The 19,469-nt window shown below is 49.8% G+C and overlaps 1 protein-coding gene across 1 annotated transcript in view; it reads left to right on the top strand.

Moving 5' to 3' along the window:
• Positions 1-19,238, top strand: part of LOC144792002 (uncharacterized) — a 51,747-nt gene extending 32,509 nt beyond the window's left edge. Inside the window, exon 4 of the mRNA XM_078666868.1 lies at positions 18,410-19,238. Coding sequence (XP_078522994.1) covers positions 18,410-18,945 — 536 coding nt within the window. The 3' untranslated portion in view covers positions 18,946-19,238. The remainder of the gene's footprint in view (positions 1-18,409) is intronic.
• Positions 19,239-19,469: the final 231 nt, after the last annotated feature.

The following is a 19,469-nucleotide window of genomic DNA, read 5'->3' as shown; positions in this document are numbered from 1 at the left end:
GGGGGGTGCCTCGAAGGTGCGTGGCTAATGTATTTAATGGCGTGGCTTAAAAACACCCAAGCTAAAAACCTGTGCTTAGCATAGTGTGCCGCCCGACTGGTAATTTGCTGTTTCTATCATTGCATCCGGATATATAATACAATACAAGAAGTAACATTTCACATACAACAGACCAGGACTATTGGCTTTGCAAATGGTTGTTAGTTGCATAATATAAAAGTAGCATCAACTATGGGTTTGCCATATACAGAATCGAAAACGCTTCCATTTTGAAATGATTAGACTGTGAAAGAACTAAAGGAGTCTCTTTGAAGGGTGGTGCCGCTGCCCGCTGCACAGATAATATTTTTTTCACCATGAGAGTGGACAAAAATAAAGAGCCCATTAGGGACAGTCTCAGCATCAGCTTTTTAGAACTACCGCCGGAGCTGAGCACAGGCAGGACTCGGCGACGGCCCACTTAAAGCCCTGGCTATCTCCGAGTTCGCACTAAAGGCAGCTTAAGCAGAAATGATCCTTCCTCGCCTCATCTACTTGGAGTGTTAGTACGCGCTGCGCTGCGCAGCTCTGCTGCCATGCATGATGTGCTTGCTATGTACTGTGAATGAGCAGCGGCCTCTGCCTTGCATCTAGGACAGGGGCACTGGATTTAAGCGGCAGTGGAGCTCCCAATTGTTCGGCATGGATGACTAAATTGTGTTGCGAGAAAAGCCAAATTATGCGGCATGATACGGCAGATATTTTGGTAGTATTGCATCATTGTTTTGTAATTTGTAAACATAGTTATACTGTCTGCACCAAGATTTCACTCAATTTGTAACATTTTAACAACCAAATGCAGAAATAAATGAAAGAAGACCAGTTAAGCTTTGTGAATGGCCTTCCTCTGCGCACGAATACGTCGCCAAAGTGCTGTTCATGTAATTAATACAGATAGATTAGAAGACTGAAGATTCTTTCTTTTAACGTCTATATCATGGAATTCAATTCATCCTCAGTTCCAGACCACGTAGCCCGTGGTATGTACCGTAGCCTGCCCAGTGCCCACAACATTCAGTAAACACCAATTGCATTTTGCCTGGGGTTTCTTTCCTATGGACTCTCCCATACTGCATACACACACGCACCCTAGTTTCCGGAGCCTCGGGGAAAACGGTTCCGTCCAGTCCCTGCCTACAATACATTTGGCTAAAACATGTTTTCCAGTCAAGTTACAGTACAAACATCTTGTATTGCCTGCCCTCATCATATCAAAAGTATTAATCATTTTCTTGACTTGTACAGTCAGTGCAATTCGGAGGTGATGGCAAGAGGACCCCTGGAGCCTGGAGGCTGCCTGGCTGCGGTAGCAGCAGCCCCGGTGACGGACTTACTTCTGAGTTCGCCGGTTCGGAGACTTGAGGGTAGTCAGTCACATCACACACACACACTCGAGTGAGTCCTGAGGCTGAGCGTGGGCGGGCGGTCGGGCGGGCCTGGCTTTCCGCTTTTTGTCTTCGAAGTTCGACTTCGTTGTTCAGTTCTCTCTGTCTTCACTTTCACTTATTCACATCACACTATGGCTATGCGACGTGAGTGCGCGCCCCTGGCCCTGGCCACACCTCAGTCACACCTGACCTTAGTGCTTATTGGGCCGCCCGACAGTGTTGCACCCCTGGGCCCGGGGCCGGATGCCTGGCATTGGGTCACCACACACCAGCAGCCCGCCCCCCACACGGCACGCGCATACGCGGCGGCCGAACCAGGAATGGAAAGTGAAACTGAAGGAAAGTCTACTCTGTCCCTCTCCGCCAGCCGCCATTTCATAGATTCGAGACCAGGCAGTGGAGTGGCGGGTCAACGGTCAAGACTGTGGACAAGTAATAAATGCATTGCATTGGTGCATTGCCACACTCACTCACTCAGACACACTCACACTGCGGCCGCCCCCCCACCCCCCCGGACTTCAGTTGTTGCTCTCTCGGGGCCCCGCACACGGTGCACAATGCACAGCACCATTTCAGACTCGGGACGGCCCGCCCGCTGGCCGGGGCCCCGCATTTGAAGACTCTGCTGCTCCAGTCCCCAGTCCCACTGCACTGTCCCACACTGTCTCGGCCGGGGCCCCCGCCCCGGCCGCCGCACCATTTTCAAACACTCGCAGGGGCCCGGCGGGGGCCGCGCCCCCCCCCCCATTTCAAAAGTCGCACTTCTGTGTCGCAGGGGCCCCCCGGCCGGCCCGGGGCCCGCGCTGCGCAACATTTTAGCATTTTAGAGCCACACACACTTAGTGTATATTCTTTGACGTGAGTGAGGAGGGGGGCCCGGCCGGGGCCCCCAGGAGCGCGGGGCCCCCCCGCACTGCGGAGGTTGCGGGGGCCTGTGTTATGCCACTGGCTGGAGAGCCAGATTTAATTTTAGAGCTCAAGATCTCATAACCGGACAGAGTCAAAGGGGGAAATGAGGACAGACTACCTGCCCCCGGGTTACCAGGAACACGAGACAACTCTTTTTTTTAATAATTTTTTTTTTTATTGGGGTTAAGATGCAATAAAAGGACATAGCAATTCATTTAGCACAAATACAAAAACCTGGGCGAACGCCCAGCTAAAAAATTAAGACCAATATACACAGGGTTAGTAAAAACAATCGGAGAATATATGCACAATAATAATAAAAGCATAGTGATAGAAGCAGAAACAGTTACCGCTGGTGAGCCCAACAAAAACATTCAGATCCATAACATTGTGATACTACCTCCCAGATCACAATCTTGCTTCCCTCCAGTTTGTGATGGGGGCCCAGAAGCGTCTTCCCATCTCACGTTTATTTACACCCTTCAATTCATAAAGGATGGACTCAATATTGTGTATACCCAATAATCTAGAGAGCCACATCTGGAAAGAGGGAGCCGTAGAATCTTTCCAACCCGCCGAAATTAAAATCTGTAGCACAGCAACTGACATAAAGACTAGGGCTTCCTCATCCTTCCCCAAATTCAGCTTAGAATCCGTACCCAGTGACATCTGGGTAGGGGATAGATAGATCTTATGACCTAGCAGCCCCTCCCAAAATTTCATTATATCATCCCTCAGTGGGCCCAGCTGATTACAGTGGAAGAACATATGTAGAATATCCGCTTGGCCAACATTACATCTATGGCACCTATCATCTTCCCTTACACCCCAGGCAAACAATTTTGCCGGAGTATAATAAAGGTTATAAACCGTTTTGTAGTGCTGGGCCCGAAAATTAGAGGCCCAAAATAACTTTTTATTCAGGCATATGGCCAAATCCAGATCAACATCGGGATTCCCCAGTTTTGTAGCCCAATTACTTTCAGTCTTCTCCATATCGTCTTGCAGCCCCAAAAGAAGGAGATTATACACCACTTTAATCTTCTTACACCCTCTTGCTAGAACCTCGACTACGGGGAGATCCAACGGGGGTGAAAGCTTTGGTCTTAGGGCCTTCAGGGTCCGAGCTATCTGGCCATACAAAAGCCAGTGGTCGGCTGGCATACCAAACCTACTTTGTAAGACATTAAACCCCACTATCTGATCTCCCTCCATAATATCCCCAAGTGTCTTAACTCCCAATCGCTTCCACACTTGAAGGTTCCTGTCTGCTCTCAGCTGAGGACAGAGGCTAGAGTTACAGAGATGTATATAAGAGTTTAGCTTTGGGCATTAAAAAAATGTAAGGATAGATTTCCAAACCAGCCAGGCCCCATAAAGAGTCTTAAATCTGCCCTTTTTATAATATCTCCTTTCAACTTCACACAACAGAAGACCAGTTGCCTTCCCCCCCAACAGCATCTCAAAAATCGGGGGAGGGCTCTGTCAACGAATATTCTCCACCCCAGGGTCCACCTCAGAATGGAAGAAAATAGACATTTGGATCAGGAGGCAAGACCAATGGTAGAGTCTCAAATTCGGAAGTGCCACCCCCCCCCCTTTCCCTGGGTAGTGACATGAGGCTGGTAGACCGCCTGACCGTGCCATACTGCCAGATGAATCTTATAAATATGGACTCCAGACTTTGCATTATTTTTTCATCAATAAATAGGGATATGGCCCTAAACAAATACAGCACCCTGGGAAACATTAGCATTTTTAGTGCATTGACCCTCCCTACCAGCGAAAGATGCAGTACATCTATTCTTTTTAGTTCAGATTCTATAGACTTAATGAGGGGAGTATAATTTTCTTCCACAATTCAATCAACTGAAGCATTAATTTTTACCCCTAGATAGATAGCAGAATCCACGAATCTAGAATCAGATTTAACAATATTTTTTGAACAGATTATCTGCGTCTTGGATTCGTTTAATAAGTACCCTGAACCACAGCCAAAGATCTTCGCCATCTGAGCCAGAACAGGGAGCGCCTGCTGTGGGTTGGTGGTGATAACCGCCAGGTCATCGGCATAAGCAAATATTTTATTCTCATAACCATTAAAAATCACAGGGGTTATCCTAGGGCAGTCTAATATTTCCTGGATGAGAGGATCTATATAAAGGGAAAAGAGAATGGGGGAGCAAGGACAGCCCTGGCGCGTGCCTCTCTTGATGTCAATCTTGTCCGCTTTCTCGCTAATAACCATCACTCTTGCTGCCGGATCTGAATACATGGCTTTACGAGCTCTAATAACTTTCTCACCAAAGCCTCTCTCGGCCAGAATACCCCAAAGAAAGCTCCAAACAACACAGTCAAAGGCTTTCTCTGCGTCGAGCAGGATCATGGCCATCTCCCGCCCCCCTCCCCCCCCCGTGGCAGCCTGGGCGTCAAACAGTGTTATTGCTCTGCTTGTGTGTTCTGTTGTACCATCTAGAGGCATTATACTCCTGAGGCGGAAGCCGGGAGCACACTATTTTTAAAAACTTAATTGTGATTAAAACTGTTGTTTTTACTTGCTGCACTTCCCCCTTGAGCACTCGCCCCCCTCCTACTCACTTCATAATTCCCCGCGCAGCTGATCTTAACGCTGCCGCGGGCTCGAGATTTTCTTCGGCGCCATTCTGCTGAAGCCCACAGGCCACGCCCATGGCCCGTGAGACGACGCCCCCCTGAAGCACTACTTAAGGCGAGTCGCCGCCAGAGCCCGCATCTAGAGGCGTTATACTCCTGAGGCGGAAGCCGGGAGCACGCTATTTTTAAAAACTTAATTGTGATTAAAACTGTTGTTTTTACTTGCTGCACTTCCCCCTTGAGCACTCGCCCCCCCTCCTACTCACTTCATAATTCCCCGCGCAGCCGATCTTAACGCTGCCGCGGGCTGGAGATTTTCTTCGCCGCCATTCTGCTGAAGCCCACAGGCCACGCCCACGGCCCGTGAGGCCACGCCCCCCTGAAGCACTACTTAAGGCGAGTCGCCGCCAGAGCCCGCATCTAGAGGCATTATACTCCTGAGGCGGAAGCCGGGAGCACGCTATTTTTAAAAACTTAATTGTGATTAAAACTGTTGTTTTTACTTGCTGCACTTCCCTCTTGAGGACTCGCCCCCCCTCCTACTCACTTCATAATTCCCCGCGCAGCCGATCTTAACGCTGCCGCGGGCTGGAGATTTTCTTCGCCGCCATTCTGCTGAAGCCCACAGGCCACGCCCACGGCCCGTGAGGCCACGCCCCCTCTCCTCACTTAAATCATGTGCCTCCCCCGGACGTGCAGCGGACGCGCGCAGCGGGTGCGCCGTCAGCGCGCCGAAGGCACGCCAAAGGCAAGCCCGTCTTCGCCCGTCCGCGGCCGACAGGGGCTAGGGGCCTCCCCCCCTGGTCCCCCTCTAAGAATTCACTATAGCAACACCGCCCTCCTTAAACTTAAACCCCCCAAGGAGGCTTACTGCCAACACCGCCACCACCCCCTGGATCTTCCCATCTCCTGACAATATTGCGCCACTAGACTCAACCACGCCCGATACAGACCGGGCCAGCAAAACTTCACTCTACTCCTCCTTAACTGCAGGTCTCTGCCCAAGCACAGCACAGAAATCTTCCTGTTAATTGACGAGCGGAATCCGGACGCCGTCTTACTAACTGAGACCTGGCTAGACCCTGAATGCGATCCAGACGTAATTCAAGCCCTCCCCCCTGGCTACCAGATCACTCGCAGGGACCGCACCCGTGGGAAAAGGAGGAGGTCTTGCAGTCATCCATAAGTCGCTATACCAGTGTCACTGTACGCCCGACCCCATTGAGACTGTGAAAGCATTTCGTTCTGTCTCAAATTCACCCCCAACGACAGCCTAACAGGGATACTCGTGTATCGCCCCCCAGGCCCTTTGAACCATTTTCATTCCTCACTATCCTCGCAAGCGGCTGAAGCTGCCATGTCCTCTTCCAACTTTACGGTACTTGGCGATTTTAATATGCATTTTGACATCTGCACTGACAATACCGCTAATGAGTTAGTCTCCAGTTTGGCCGCCATCCAACTCGAGCAACTAATTAGGTCCCCTACCCACTACAAAGGCCATCTACTGGACCCTGTCTTTAGCAACTGCCCCAACCTCTTGGTCGGTACCATCACTCACCTTCCCTGGACTGATCACTTCCTTATTCCCCTCACCTGGTCCACCCATAAAGTCACTCTCCCTACCCCCACCCCCGAAAAATGAGAAACTGGTCAAAACTCCCCCTAGAGCAGTGGGGGAACCTACTGACCACCACGAAACCCTCACTCTCCCAGGATCCCCTACCCGATAGCGGGAAATTCAACAAATGGATTGAAGACTCTCGAGTCCATTCTTCCTAGCAGGAAAACAATGCTAAAAAGGCCACAAAAGACCGCTCCCTGGTACTCGGAAGAACTGAGGGAACTAAAACATCAGTGCAGAAGGTTTGAAAGGAAATGGCGCCTGAAATATACCTCCACTGATAAAACCAGATACAGGGAATCGATAAAAGCATATAAACTTGGAATTACCACAGCCCAATCCATCTACTATAAAGTTAAAATAATGTCCTCCAGATCCAAGCCTAGAGAGATCTACCAAATTGTCAAAACCCTTTCAAAAATGTCCCCCCGTGCAGTGTTAACTGACAAGCCCACGGCTCGCTGCAACGACTTAGCCGATTTTTTAAATAAAAAAATCAACAACATATACTCATCCTTCGTAACCCCGCCCCCGAGACCAGTATTAGTGAGCCCCAGCCTTCAACCGCTACAGATCTTCTCCCCCGAGTAACTATGACCAACCTTCCACCACTAGACCTAGAATCACTTCATTCCCTTGCACTAAAGATAAAACTGGTTCTCCCTCTGATCCAGCACCCCCCGTACAATGATCATGGCGAGTCAAGCCATCCTCCCTACTCTCATGGAGCTATTGAACAGCTCAATGCAAAAGGGAGTTGTACCTCCCACCTGGAAACAGGCAATGGTAAAAGCATTACTAAAAAAACTCAGCCTTAACCCTAATGACCCTAACAACTACCGTCCCATTTCCTTGTTACCCTGGGCAAGTAAAATTCTGGAGAAACATGTCAACTCCCATCTTACAAAATTCCTTGAAGAAAACTTTCTACTGGACGTTACCCAAACAGGATTCCGTCCAAAACATGGCACAGAAACGGCTCTTCTGGCTGTAATGGAGGAATCCAGGAAGATCTTGGATCGAGGGGGATCAGTGGCAGTGGTTCTCCTCGATCTCTGCGCCGCGTTTGACACGGTATGCCAGAAAACTCTACTACAGCGACTGTCCGGACTGGGAGTCTCCGGAGATGCTCTTGCCTAGTTAGGATCCTTTTTGAGCGGAAGGACCTTCCAGGTTTTCGACGGTGACTCCTGTTCCACCAGTAGACCTCTGAATTGCGGGGTGCCGCAGGGCTCTTCCTTAAGCCCCACGCTGTTCAATGTGTACATGAGGCCGCTGGCTGAGGTCGTCCGTAAATATGGCATCAAGATCATCTCGTATGCGGACGACACTCAGCTCGTGGTCTCTCTGGCTCCCGCAAGTCAACCTGGCCGCCTGTATGGAAGAGGTTAGAAGTTGGATGACAGCATCCTCTTTAAAACTGAACGGTGAAAAAACCGAGATAATGCTTCTTGGCCCTCCCTCTCTTACCACCGTCGACCAGCTATGGCCCTCCAGCTTAGGCTCACCCCCAACACCGAAGGAGGACATAAAAAGCCTTGGAGTATGACTCGATAAATCTCTTAACCTCAATACCCAGGCAACTAAAACCTCAGCAATTTGCTTCGGGCTCATTCGGATGCTTAGAAAGATCCTTCCGATCCTGCCCTTTGAAGCAAAAAAAAGTGGTCATCCAGGGTCTCATCCAGTCCCGGCTTGACTTTAACAACGCCCTCTACATGGGAGGCCTGGAATACGTATTACAAAAGCTTCAGCGGACCCAGAACTGCGCAGCTCGTACCCCACTCCAAATACCCCGCAGAGAATCAGCCAAAGCAGGAATTCGATCACTCCACTGGCTCCCTGTTAGGGAAAGAATAAAATTCAAGGCCCTCTGTATCTCCCACCAAGTCTTTCACAGAGTTGGCCCTGAAATTAACCACTCTCTTCTCTCCCCCTACTGCCCTGGCAAACAGCTTCGATCAACGAATGCATGCCTTGCTGCAGTTCCCCGAATCAAAAGGTGCAAAGCAGGAGGCAGGTCTTTTACGCTTAATGCCGCCAAGCTCTGGAACTCCCTCCCTCAGTCACTAAGAGCTAACCGGATCCTTTCGTCCTTCCGTAAAGAGTTAAAAACCTTACTCTTTAAAAACTAACCACCCCTACTTCCCTCAGAGTACTGTGCCCTCTACTCAGTGCTTGGACGCGCTTGGGCAGCAGCCGCGCTATATAAATCCCCTTTCCATTTCCTTTCATTTCATTTCACCACGACCAGGGACAAACCCATGCTGCCACGGGGTTACAAGACCGCCAATGATCCTGTCCAACCTCTTGGCCCAAATTTCCCGAATACAGCTTCGTATCCGAATTAATCAGCGAGATCGGGCAATAAGACCCTGGTTTTTCACTTGGTTTCCTCTTCTTATGGAAGATTATAATATTAGTGTCCTTCCATGAATCCGGGACCACCCCTGAGTACATAATCCCATTAAACAAGTCATCCATCAAAGGAGCGATCTCAGATTCAATAGCTCTGTATACCTCCAGGGGGATCCCGTCTGGGCCTGATGCCTTGCCGGGGGCTAATTCCCGCAGTGCGGTTATAACCTCACTTAGCATAATATCTTTATCCAGTTCTTCTCTGGCTGCGTCATCCAGGCGAGGGCCCCTATCCAAAACCTCATCCTCCTGATTCCTAACGTGATCTTCCTCATCATAAAGCCTTTTATAAAAGTTCTCAAACACCCTCACTATATCCTTCACTTCGGTATATTCTTTCCCTTCCTCTTCTATACAAGAAATTATATTCTTGGCTTTTTCCTGCCTTAACTGGAGAGCTAGAGCTCTACCTGCCTGCTCCCCTGTTTCATACCGTTTGGCCCTAGAGGTTTGAAACTCGCCCATCGCCTTCTGAGTTACCTCCTTCTGTAGTGCTGCTTTAACTACTAACAGAGCATTTTGACTTTCACTGCTATCCCGCCTTAAAACAATATCCTTAACATGCTGTTCTTCAGCAACCGCTAACTTCCCCATTAATTTCTCAACCTGACACCTATCCTCTTTTCTCAGCCTAGCGGAACAACTTATAGACTCTCCCCTTAAGGTTGCTTTAAAAGCCTCCCAAACCCCATTACGGGAGGTAATATATCAGTTCGCTGCAAAAAATTTGCCCACCCATTTAGTTAGATGTTCAACGAACCTGTTATCTACTAGTAATCTCCTTTCGAAAGTCCAACCTGTCCTTTTCCTTTCCACCCTACCCAGATCAAACAATAATACCAGAGGGTTGTGGTCCCGAATTGAGCTCGGGAGTTTTATAATATCTACTCTCTTTATCTCAGAAGACGATATAAGAAAGTAATCTAACTTCGTATACTTTTGGGCGGGGTTTGAAAAATAAGTATAACCAGGGTTTTGAGGTTCTTTAACACCCCAGACATCCTGCAGCCCATGTGATCTGATAAGAGCCTGTAATGCCCTAAAAACTCTGGGTTTCTGCCCAGTGTACCCTACTCCAATACCCCAATCCAATGAGATATTTAAGTCCCCGGCTACTACTATAGGTGTAGGCCAACTAACTAACTCTACTTCTAAGAAGTCAAAAATCTCTGGATCGTCCTTGTTAGATCAATCAATCAATCAATCAATCATGCCATTTGTATAGCGCACTACTCACCCGGGAGGGTCTCAAGGCGCTTGGGGGGAGGGGTATGCTACTGCTCGAACAGCCAGGTCTTGAGTTGTTTCCTGAAGGCGAGATGGTCCTGGGTCAGCCGAAGGTGGATGGGGAGGGAGTTCCAAGTCTTGGCAGCCAGGTAAGAGAAGGATCTTCCTCCGGCGGTGGCTCTTCGGATGCGTGGTACGGCTGCGAGGGCGAGGCTGGTGGACTGTAGCTGGCGGGTGGCCGTGTAGAAGGTCAGGCGGTCGTTGAGGTACTTGGGGCCCAGGTCGTGGAGAGACTTGTGCGCGTGGGTGAGGAGCCGGAACGTGATCCTCTTGTCGACGGGGAGCCAGTGCAGGTTCCTCAGGTGGCTGGAGATGTGGCTGCGTCGGGGGACATCCAGGATGAGTCGGGCGGAGGCGTTCTGGATGCGCTGGAGTCTTTTCTGTAGCTTGGCTGTTGTTCCGGCGTAGAGGGCGTTTCCGTAGTCCAGTCGGCTGGTGACGAGTGCCTGGGTGACAGTCTTCCTGGTCTCGGTCGGGATCCAGCGGAAGATCTTGCGAAGCATACGCAGGGTGTTGAAGCACGATGAGGAGACGGCGTTGACTTGTCTGGTCATCGAGAGGGAGGGGTCCAGGATGAAGCCCAGGTTGCGTGCGTGGTCGGTTGGCTTGGGTGCGGTGCCCAGGGCTGGGGGCCACCAGGAGTCGTCCCAGGCGGAGGGCGAAGATCCCAGGATGAGGACTTCCGTCTTGTCCGAGTTCAGTTTCAGGCGGCTGTCCTTCATCCACTCGGCGACGTCTTTCATCCCTTCGTGTAGGCAGGTTCTGGCGGTGTCGGGGTCTCTGGTGAGGGAGAGGATCAGCTGGGTGTCGTCGGCGTAAGAGATGATGTTGAGGTTGTGCTGGCGTGCGATGGCTGCGAGAGGTTTCATGTAGATGTTGAAGAGGGTGGGGCTGAGTGAAGATCCTTGCGGGACGCCGCAGATGACTTCGGTGGCCTTGGAGCGAAACGGGGGGAGGCGGACTCTTTGTGTTCTTCCGGCGAGGAACGAGATGATCCACTCCAGTGCCTTCTCTTGGATACCGATGTTGCTGAGGCGCTGGACTAGGGTGCGGTGGCAGACCGTGTCGAACGCAGCGGAGAGGTCCAGGAGGATGAGGGCCACTGTTTCCCCCTTGTCGAGCAGGGTCCGGATGTCGTCGATGGCTGCGATGAGGGCGGTCTCGGTGCTGTGGTTGGCTCTGAAGCCGGACTGCGAGGGGTCGAGGGATCCGTCTGTCTCGAGGAAGGCGGTCAGCTGTCTGTTGACGATCTTCTCGATGACTTTAGCAGGAAAAGGGAGGAGCGAGATGGGGCGGAAGTTTTTGAGATCGGTGGGGTCCGCTGTAGGTTTCTTCAGGAGGGCGCTGATCTCGGCGTGCTTCCAGCTCTCCGGGAAGGTGGCGGTGTTGAAGGAGGCGTTGATGATGTTCCGGAGTTGGGGTGCGATGGTGGAGTCGGCCTTGTTGAAGACGTGGTGTGGGCAGGGGTCGGTCGGTGATCCGGAGTGGATGGTGTTCATCGTGCGGGCTGTGTCTTCGGTGGTCACCGTGGTCCAGGTGCGAAGGGTGGCGGTGGGGGGCGTTGGTTCGACGGTTGGGTGCGTGGGTGGGGCGCCGAAGCTGTTGTGGGTGTCGGCGATCTTGCGGTGGAAGAACGAGGCGAGGGAGTCGCAGAGGTCTTGTGACGGAGTGATGTCGTTGGTGCCGGTGCTGGGGTTGGAGAACTCCTTGACGATAGTGAAGAGCTCTTTGCTGTCGTGGGCGTTGTTGTCCAGTCATTCCTTCAGGGATTTCTTCTTGGTGGTGCGGATGAGCTGGTGGTGCTTGCGGGTAGCGTGTTTGAGGGCGGTCATGTTGTCGGTGGTCCGGTCGAGGAGCCAGGCTTTCTCGAGGGTGCGGCAGGTCTTCTTGGAGTCCTTGAGGTCGTCGGTGAACCAGGATGACTTCTTGCTTCTGGGTCTGCTGGGAGGGTTCTTTAGTGGCGCGAGGTCGTCGGCGCCACTGTGTGAAGTTGCGGGCTGCTTCGTTGGGGTCCGTTGTGTTGGCGGGTGGGCTCTGGCTGAGGGAGGTGGTGTGCTGGTCTGCGGTGATCTTGCTCCAATTCCTGTGAGGTACCTGTTGCGGGTGGTGGTGGGTCGTGGATCTTTTGAAGCTGAAGTGGACGCAGCTGTGGTCGGTCCAGTGGAGTCCGGTGGCGTGGCTGAAGGTGATGTACTTGCTGGAAGAGAAGACGGGATCAAGCGTGTGGCCGGCGTAGTGGGTGGGGGTGTTGACCAGTTGCTTGAGTCCGAGGTTGGCGAGGTTTTCCAGCAGGGCGGTGGTGTTGCGGTCCTTGTTGTTCTCCAGGTGGAAGTTGAGGTCCCCGAGGAGGATGTAGTCGGTGGAGGGGGGGCGTGCGGGCTGATGAAGTCTGTGATGTCTTCGCTGAATTATGTGCGTGGTCCCGGGGGTCTGTAGACGAGGGTGCCTCTGAGGGTCGTCTTAGGGTCGGTGTGAATCTGGAAGTGGAGATGTTCGGCTGCGGCGAAGGAGTCGTTGGCGTCGTCGTGATGCGGATGGTGTTCCTGTGGACGATGGCGATGCCACCTCCGGTCTGGTTGATGCGGTCCCTCCTGATGATCTTGTACCCGTCCGGGATGGCGATGGCGATGTCGGGTGCAGAGGAGGCGTTCATCCAGGTTTCCGTGTGGAAGGCGACGTCCGGTTATGTAGCGTCGAGGAGGTTCCAGAGTTCCACGGCGTGTCTGTGGACGGAGCGGGTGTTGATCAGGATGCACTTGAGGTGGTTGCTGCTGGTGTTTGTCTTGGCGGGTGCGGGGCAGGTTCGGAGGCAGGTGAACTTGCAGGTGCAGCAGGTGATATAATGCTTAATGTAAAGCCCATATCCATTTCAGCTATTACCCATCTTCCATTGCTGTCAACTTTAACTTTCCTAGCCTTTCCCAGAGATGACCTTACCAAGATAGCAACCCCCCTAATAGTCGAGGGTTGTGTTGAACATGCCACCAATTCGAAACCATTGAGGAGCAGCAAATTCCTCTTAGACCATGGGAGGTGAGTCTCTTGGAGACAAAGAACGTCTATTCTGTTATATTTCACGAGATATGCCAAACTCTGCCTTTTCCTCCAGTCATTCAAACCCCCGCGTTAATTGTGCAAATTCTAATGTTCGCCATCCTGCTGAACTAGGCGACCTGCAACAAGAAACTGATCCTTAATCATCCACTTCTTACTTAATTTTATACTTTGTCCAATACTGCACCATTTTCCCCATTTTTCAAGTTTCCCCTCGAATCCATACCCGCCCCCCCTACCCCCGACCCCACCACCCACTTTCATCCACAACCCAACCCCCCGTGACCCCCCTCCCCTACTCTGTGAGGCGCTCAGACCTAGTCTGTGCGGACTACAAAAACAATACAACAAAACCAAAGTGAAACCTAAAAAACCCATGAAAGGAAACACAAAGTTCCGAAAATCAGCCCCCAGCTACAGTCCTACTATCCATCAATCTATCATAGTGCACCATCAAAAGTTATTTGAAAATCCAGTCTAACTGCTTAAAGAATCCAGATAGTCCTTGGCCTTCACTTCAGAGGAGAAAAACAGAGTCCTCCCTTCGTTAATGACTTTTAACTGTGCCGGGTTTAACAAAAATGCCTGCATCTTTTTATCCTGGAAGGGCTTGATCATACCTCTTAATCGCCAGTGTCTTTCTACGGTCGAGTGGCAGAAATCCGGCCGGACGAAAAATGAAACCCCTTCGATGCTTCGTTTGGCGTTTGGCCTGGCAAGATCCGATATAGCCTGTCTCAGAATAAAATTACCGAGGAAAAACAGAACTGCCCTGGGTTTATCCCCCTCCTTAGTATTCCCATCTGATCTTAAAGGGGGTGCGATGTACTCTCTGCACCTCCGTAGACCAGTTCCAGCTGGACAGTTCAGGAAATGCCTGTTCAAAGAGCTTGATGATGTACGCCCTGATATCGGAGCCCTCAACTCCCTCCGGAATTCCCAGAACCCTCAGGTTATTCTGTCGAAGCCTGTTCTCCATTTCCTCAAGCTTCCATTGTATATCTACCACCTGGGAATGTTGCGCGTTAACCTTGGAAACTGCCTCGGCCACTTCCCTCTCCGTTGATACTATCCTGTCTTCTAGATTTGAGACTCTGTCCCCAGTGTTTGCACAGGCCTTTGACAGCTTCCTAACAACACCCTGCATCTTCCTCATAGCAATCTGAGATTTGCGATTGTCCTGGCGCGTTTCCTCCCTGTGGGCGATAATTTCCTGGTGAATGGATTCCAATAGCGACATTTGGGCCTGCTCCATGCCGGGGATACCCTGCAGGGGCACAGAGGAAAAGTGAGCCCCACTCAATTCATACTGGGAATGTGCCTCGCCTGTAGCCGCCGCTGCTGGAGCCTTTAATGCAGTTGCGGGCTGATCATTTTCTAGGTCGCTCTCAGAGTCCAAATAAGAGCTACCGACCTCATCCTCCTCGGACCAACCGACCCCATCCGAGGCTGAGAAAAAGGCTTCGCTTGGGACACTCTCTTTTCCATCCCCAACCCCAGCCCCAGCCCCGCCAATCTCCAAACCAGTCACGGTGCATTGAGTATCTATCTCAGTGGTAATTCCCCGCTCCGATGGCTCTGGGAGTACCCCACTGCCTATGTCGCTGTGAGGGCCATCAATAACCAATCCAGAATCCGGGTATCCCGGGAGCCCATCCTTCCTCCCCAATACTGCAGCGGCATCCCCGGAGGTCACTCCTTCCACTAAACCCTCCACATGGCCCTGCGAGGCTTCTCCCTGCAACGTGGTATCGAGTGTTGGGGAGAGGATCATATGGGGGGGACCCCACTGGCATTCACAAAGTCAAGGGGAGCCTCCACCTCCACTTCCACCTCTATAGATATGCCCCCGACTCCTTAGTCGCTGCTTCTACCTCCTTCCCCTTACCAGTCTTGGCAAACAAGGCCGCAATTGATGCAGTAGCCAAACGGGTTCTGGCTGCAGTCTGCTGCTTCTTCTTCGACTGTTCAGCCAAGGGCGTTTGACTTCCGAGTGCCTCCGCTGCAGTTTCCTCCCGTTGATTTTTCTTTTTCCCCACAGCAGCTTTTGCAGCCAAATTTAATTTAGGGGCCATCTCTTCCTCCGATGTCGAGCCCCGCTGACTGTACACACTTGATTCTTCTACGAGTGCATCGCCGCTGGTAGGCTTTACTCTGAGATCCGACCTCAGCTGCCTCGGCTTTCGACCCCAGCTCCGCCCTCCTGTGCACTCACGGCGCTTCAGGCCGGGAGAGAGAGCAGCGAGCGCAGCCGCCAGCTCCCGCAACAGTTGTCTCGCTTACCCGCGGCAGGCGAGCCTTGTCAGCATACCTCCCAGGATTTCTCGTCAGACAAGGTATTTTCCGCTCCCGAATGTGATAGAAATGCGATAGAAACACACCCTGCTGAGGCTAAAGCTCCGTTGGGCTTCTTCTGCTACAAGCCCTCACTGCTCCACCGTTACAGCCACAGCTAAGCGGCCGCCATCTTGCCTCTGCCGGAAACGGAACACGAGACAACTCAGCTGCGGAGTTGCAGGACAAAGTTGGTAGCCCCCTGTAAATTAGCTCCACTAATTACTGCGGTACTTATCTCTTACACACTTCCTCTCGAAAACAAGGACCACAATATGCATTCCTACTAAGAGTGTATTGAGAACTCATCTACTTGTTTTACCATAAATGATAACGTAAGAGTCCCACAAAATTGTAAAAATTAGTTAAAGACAACATGCCTTTATTTTCTTCACAGTAGTTATCCCTTAGACACCGCCTCTCTAAATATAGGAGGGCAGCCTGCCTTTCTGGTGCCCCCTTTTATAGCTTTTTTGCCAGGGCAGATGGGGACTCTGTTGAAGGAACTTCCTGAACCTTAATATGGTTTTACAGGAGAGGATGTGGCATAACAGCTTCAGCTGCCGACTTCGGCGTTATTGGGAACCAGGCTCGAGTCTCGGCGTCACCATGCTGTGATTTTGGACAAGTCACTTAATCGCCCCGTGCCTACAATTCAGCACCTTTAGACCTTCACAGGTGATTAGCAGTGCTTTACAAATCCCGGATTTATTTATGTATACCCAAATCTGGGTAACAATGATGTAGCCTTTTCTTCCAGGTACCTTCCTGTAGCCTTCGCTACTACCAACCACCTGGCTACTTCGTGGCACACTTGCATGTACTGAGAGAGAGAGATGTGTGTATCTTGTTCCTTCAGTGCAGCAGTTTACAAACTGCACATTTCAGGTTTACTCACAAGTGTGTGCCACTAAGCCCACAGCGGATCACACAGGCTAAGATTTATAGTGGATCCAAATGGAACAGTTTGTAGACAAATAGTAGTATTCAAGTGTAATAAATAAGATTAAGTACAAACATTGTGATATATTTTCAACAAGCATTTGAATATTTTTCACATTAACATCTTATATTACATATTAAAAGAGATCCAAAGAACTAAGGCAAGTCATTTGTAGACCAAATTTCTCAGTGATTTATAAATGTTAGTATTTTGGGAGTATGGCTTATTTGTTATACTCAACAGGAACAAATATTTCTATGTGGGTGTCTTTGCTGTGCTCTGGTCCATAAGGCATTTTCCATAGGTGAACAGACTAAGTTTGAGAATTTCATATTGTAATTAGTAATGTTCCCGTGAGGCAGGTAGTGCGATGATGTAACACACCAAAGTTGAAGGGAGCATGTTTGCAATAAGGCTAACCACTGGAAGTCACTCGCGGTAGCTTTCCGACCCATCATTCATTTGCCCACGATGCCATTTCAAATTAGACATAGCCATACGCAAATCAGGCTTGACCCTGCTCCAATAGGAACAGTCCAGCCTGAACTGCCAGGCCAGGTCCTCTCTGAACCAAAACACATGCATCCTAGGACCAGTTTAGCCCTGATTGGGGTTCTTCAGTCATGAGGCTTGATTCTAGTGACACAGTGTGCAAAGGACTGACCACAAGTGATTGCTAGTGGTTAGGCAAATTGCAAGTATTTCTCCCATCACCTTTTGTGTGTTTGATTGAGATGATATAGCCAATGCATTACTAGTGTAACGCAACTTTACTGTACGTCTCAATTATTCACCCAATCCCTTTTGCCTACACCCTAGCTAATTGTGTGTTCCTCAGCTTTAATATACGTGATATATTTTATTTAGATGAATGTTCTTATCTTTTTTGTTAAAAATCAATCTGTTGTCATTGTCACTACTAAACAATTATGCAACCCTACATGAGCTACATGACTCTACATGTCAGACCTTCTTAGAAGAAGTCTCCCATTACAGTCATGCTGTTAGGCAATGTTAATCATATAGGACACAGGTTGTCACAAACCAAATGGACTTTATGGAGGGGCCAAAGATGGTCAGCATTTTACCATCTGTCCCGGCACCTATCCATCTTCCACAATACTATCATCATTGCTTCATAAATCCTCAAATCAGGCGCAAACCTTGTTTGCACATAATATAAGATTCCAAGTCAGGTGCAAATTGTGCTTGTGCTTAGGAGGCGGAATTTGTGGAGCTAACGCTATAAAAACCTCAGTATTATCCATCAATACTGGGTCTCAACGATAGCTAACACATTTTGCTTCCCATTCCAACTGGAAAAACTCAGAAAGAGGTGTAAATATTTCCCAGGTAATACTGGGACCAAATGGTAATGGTATATCTCTTGCATGATTTGTGTGCCCAATATTATCTCCAGCCTTGGGTTTTCTGGTGAACAATGGAAGGTAAAGAGCACTTTAAAAGTAAAGGTGAAGTGTGATGGAGAGTGAGTGAACTATTGAGAAAAAGTGTGTACTAAGTGGAATACATGAGGGCATATGTGGGTAGCAAACTGTAACTCAAGAGAGGGTTCTGTCAGGGTGAGAACCACATTCACACAGTTCCACTTCTATACTCTGCCTTTTGAGTGTGAATGTGCGATGGGCAGGCATTCGTCATTCATGATGCCTATTTGCAAGTGAAAAGCTCTAAAGATGGACCTGATATGCACTTTGACTCCAGCTATTTGTTGAATGCTAGAGGCTCTGACTGTTTCAAAGCTTCACTAACATTGTATCCTTCTTTTGGTCACTGCAGGTGTTTGTGTAGACAATGCTTTCCTCTCTGATGCTTCTTGTGAGTCCTGGTGTTTGGAGCGTCAACCCCCAGGTCATTTTAGAGTCCTTTATGGCAACGAGGCTGAAGGTCTGGACTCGGTGCCACCTCTGGCGCAGAGAATTGGCATCTGCTTGAACTTCACTGGAGGCACTCTGTCCTTCTATAGCACCATCACCGAGGAGCACCTTGTTACCCTGCCCATCATCTTCCCAGGTTCTGTTAGACCCTTTTTTGCCCTCACCCAAGGTAAGCTTGCCATCTCTTCTGGACTACCGCTCCCAGACTTCGTCTTCACCACCAAGTCCTCAGCCTACCGAGCAGGTAGGGGCATGAGATGCAGTTGGCTTCAAGACATGACTTTCCGACCAATCTCTCCATTTATCCAAAGATTTGAAAGCCTCACATTGGACACGAGGACATCATATGATGACATGAACATCTATTATAAAACTGAGTCCCTATGTACACGGAATTTGAAATCTGAATATGCGGCGGAGAAAATGAGGCCAAAATAAGGAAAGATCTTGAGAGGAAGAGATATGCATCTAAAAATAGATGACAAACTGGGTCACTTTTGATACCTTCAGCCCCCCCCCTTTCATCTGATAATCCTCAGAGTGCCTAGTCTCACATTAATCTAGTCCTCTTGGTGGAAGACAAGACCCCTTTCAAGGAAGATCTCAATGTGGACAGAGACGTCCAACTCAAAACTGGTGCGGAAAGGTCTTAAAAACGATTATGCAATTGTTAACATTATTAAGGAAACCATAGATGAGCATACCAATGTACTTAATATAATTCATCCTAAAAATTCTAATACCACAGTTTAAAATCAAACAGTTATTTGTTACAAACTGTCATTTGCACTGTTTTTGGTTTGATCTGTGCAAGACAATAATAAAGATAGGGTCTCTCATAGGTCAATTTTAATCCACATATCACCTTATTTTGTGCACTGCAGTCTCTTTCCAACAAGTATTCAATCGCTCTCATCTGGTAGTTTAGATAGTGACTCTCATAAAACCTCCTGTGCTCCCCC

This window comes from Lissotriton helveticus, chromosome 11 (assembly GCF_964261635.1).
Source record: "Lissotriton helveticus chromosome 11, aLisHel1.1, whole genome shotgun sequence".
NCBI classification, from domain to species: Eukaryota; Metazoa; Chordata; class Amphibia; order Caudata; family Salamandridae; genus Lissotriton; species Lissotriton helveticus.
The sequence above is the reverse complement of the archived record's forward strand: the minus strand, read 5'-3'. Positions and strand labels throughout refer to the sequence as shown.